The sequence below is a fragment of the Eptatretus burgeri genome, chromosome 3, assembly GCF_056783735.1.
Source record: "Eptatretus burgeri isolate ZD-2024b chromosome 3, Ebu_testis_v1, whole genome shotgun sequence".
Classification (NCBI taxonomy): Eukaryota; Metazoa; Chordata; class Myxini; order Myxiniformes; family Myxinidae; genus Eptatretus; species Eptatretus burgeri.
In genome coordinates this window covers 6,871,400-6,873,334 of record NC_140963.1, presented here as the reverse complement: position 1 = coordinate 6,873,334, position 1,935 = coordinate 6,871,400, and the positions used below count along the sequence as shown (strand labels likewise).

Genomic DNA, 1,935 nt, shown 5'->3' with positions numbered 1-1,935 from the left:
ACTTGTATATTTGTTTGAAACACTAAATGCAAAAGCGTCAAGTTTGCAAATGAATGAAGGTATCGAGCTGTAAACACAACCCGGTCAGGTTCGTCAACCGACTGTGGTCGTCGAGTCCATGTTGCTGCGTGGACGGTATTGCTGAAGAGAGGGAGCTTGGTTATGGGGGGAGGTCATGGGTCTAGAATGCACGTGCGCCAAAGCGGAGTCGATGGCGGGGTAAACAGGTGGGGTAATGGGGGACAGACATCGTGATGCAGTTCAACAGAGGATGTAGGGAAGGAGAGGGGGCGTAACGGTCCTTGTGGCTCGGCGCTGACAGCGTTTGTGGCATTCAGCAGTGCGAAACGAGAGCGGCGATTTCATGGTCCGCCGGAGCATCATGTCTCGAACGTCCTCAACATCCCAAGACGTCCCCATGGAGACGGTGGAGGTGGGCGCGCAGGTAAGAGTGTTGGAGAGCTGTCGCGGTTTCTCATAGGGGAAATTGGGGCGTGCGTATATCGGACGGCTAATGGCATTTGTCAGGTACCATGCACTGCCTTCGTTTTTTGCACAGGTGTCCACTTTGTACTTTCTCCAACAGTTGAAGAGCCACGGGTGGTGGCTGATGGTACAAAGATGAATAAGGATAGAAATACGTTCCTCAATGCTCAGTGCAAGTTGCTCGAGCACCGTGGACAGGAGGTGGTTCGAACGGTCCGTTTAACCTGTCCGCATGACAGGACATATAGCTAGCTGTTCCATCACCGGGGTTGGCTGATGTTCATCCATACATGAGGGTTGGGGTTGGGTGCTGAAGCCTCAGCATTGAAGGCAAGGAGTTCTTCAAATCCCAATACATCGCAAAACGTGCACCTCGCTAATTTCATCTGATATGATCATCTCCGCTCTTTGTTCTTCATATTGTATTCCAACGATTATGTAGTGATGACAACAGGTAACAAAGACAACCTCAAGGACAACTACAGATGCATTTGATCGTGATTTAATTCTCGTTACTGTTTGCACTAGATAAAATGGGAAGAGAGACTTTTACATCAATTGCATGAAGTTGAGTTTCTGATGGAAATTGCAACACACACACACACACACACACATACACACACACACACACACACACACACACACACACACACACACACACACACACACACACACACACACACACACACACACACACACACACACACACGTACACACACACACACACACGTACACACACCCTTACACACACACACCCACGAAGGTGGATTCTTCGAGACTTGGAAGGGCTCCGTTCCACCTTCTCAAACCCAAATTATGGAGATAACAATCAATAACACACACTGGAGATGTTTTTGTCCAGAAGAATAGTGCACTTGCTTTTTATCAGTCTATTCTGGGTTTGATTCCTGACCCGACTATAAACTGCAGGATTGGTGGTTCACAGACATGGCATTGCATCAACAAGTTAGTGCGTCTCCATCGGATGGACATTAAGCTGGGTGTCCCTTCTACGAATATCAGTGGGTAGATGTTAAAGATCCCAAATGACTAATAATCACAGTTTCTTGAATTCAAATATTTTATGTTTCGAGAGGGACAAGTATTTCCCTGTTGAAATTAAATTTTGTTATTTATGTATATATATTGTTGTGGTTACCAAATTCGCAAACCACCATTCAGGTCCCTTAGGTGAGGTATCTCGGTAAGTACATGTGTAGTTAGGCCCAAACCCGTTGTCTAGTGGGAATACATGTCATTTATGCGTGCTGCGACTCTTCAGGATAGCCGTTTTTCTTTTACTATCTTTAATTTGGACCAACCGCCATGATTACCACCACAACCACAACATCAACCACCAACCACAACGCCGCTTCACCACAACCGCCACGACCTTCACGTCACACCTCGCAACCGTCGCATCGCCACCGTTCTTGCGCCGCTTGTGGG

The 1,935-nt window shown here is 47.2% G+C and overlaps 1 protein-coding gene across 2 annotated transcripts in view; it reads left to right on the top strand.

Annotated features, from left to right (window-relative positions):
• Nucleotides 1–306: 306 nt before the first annotated feature.
• Nucleotides 307–1,935, top strand: part of LOC147029343 (voltage-dependent L-type calcium channel subunit beta-1-like) — a 333,734-nt gene continuing 332,105 nt past the window's right edge. For both annotated transcript variants that reach the window (XM_085872338.1, XM_085872336.1), the window contains exon 1: nucleotides 307–445. In XM_085872338.1, the coding sequence (XP_085728464.1) occupies nucleotides 365–445 (81 nt within the window). In that variant the 5' untranslated portion in view covers nucleotides 307–364. The remainder of the gene's footprint in view (nucleotides 446–1,935) is intronic.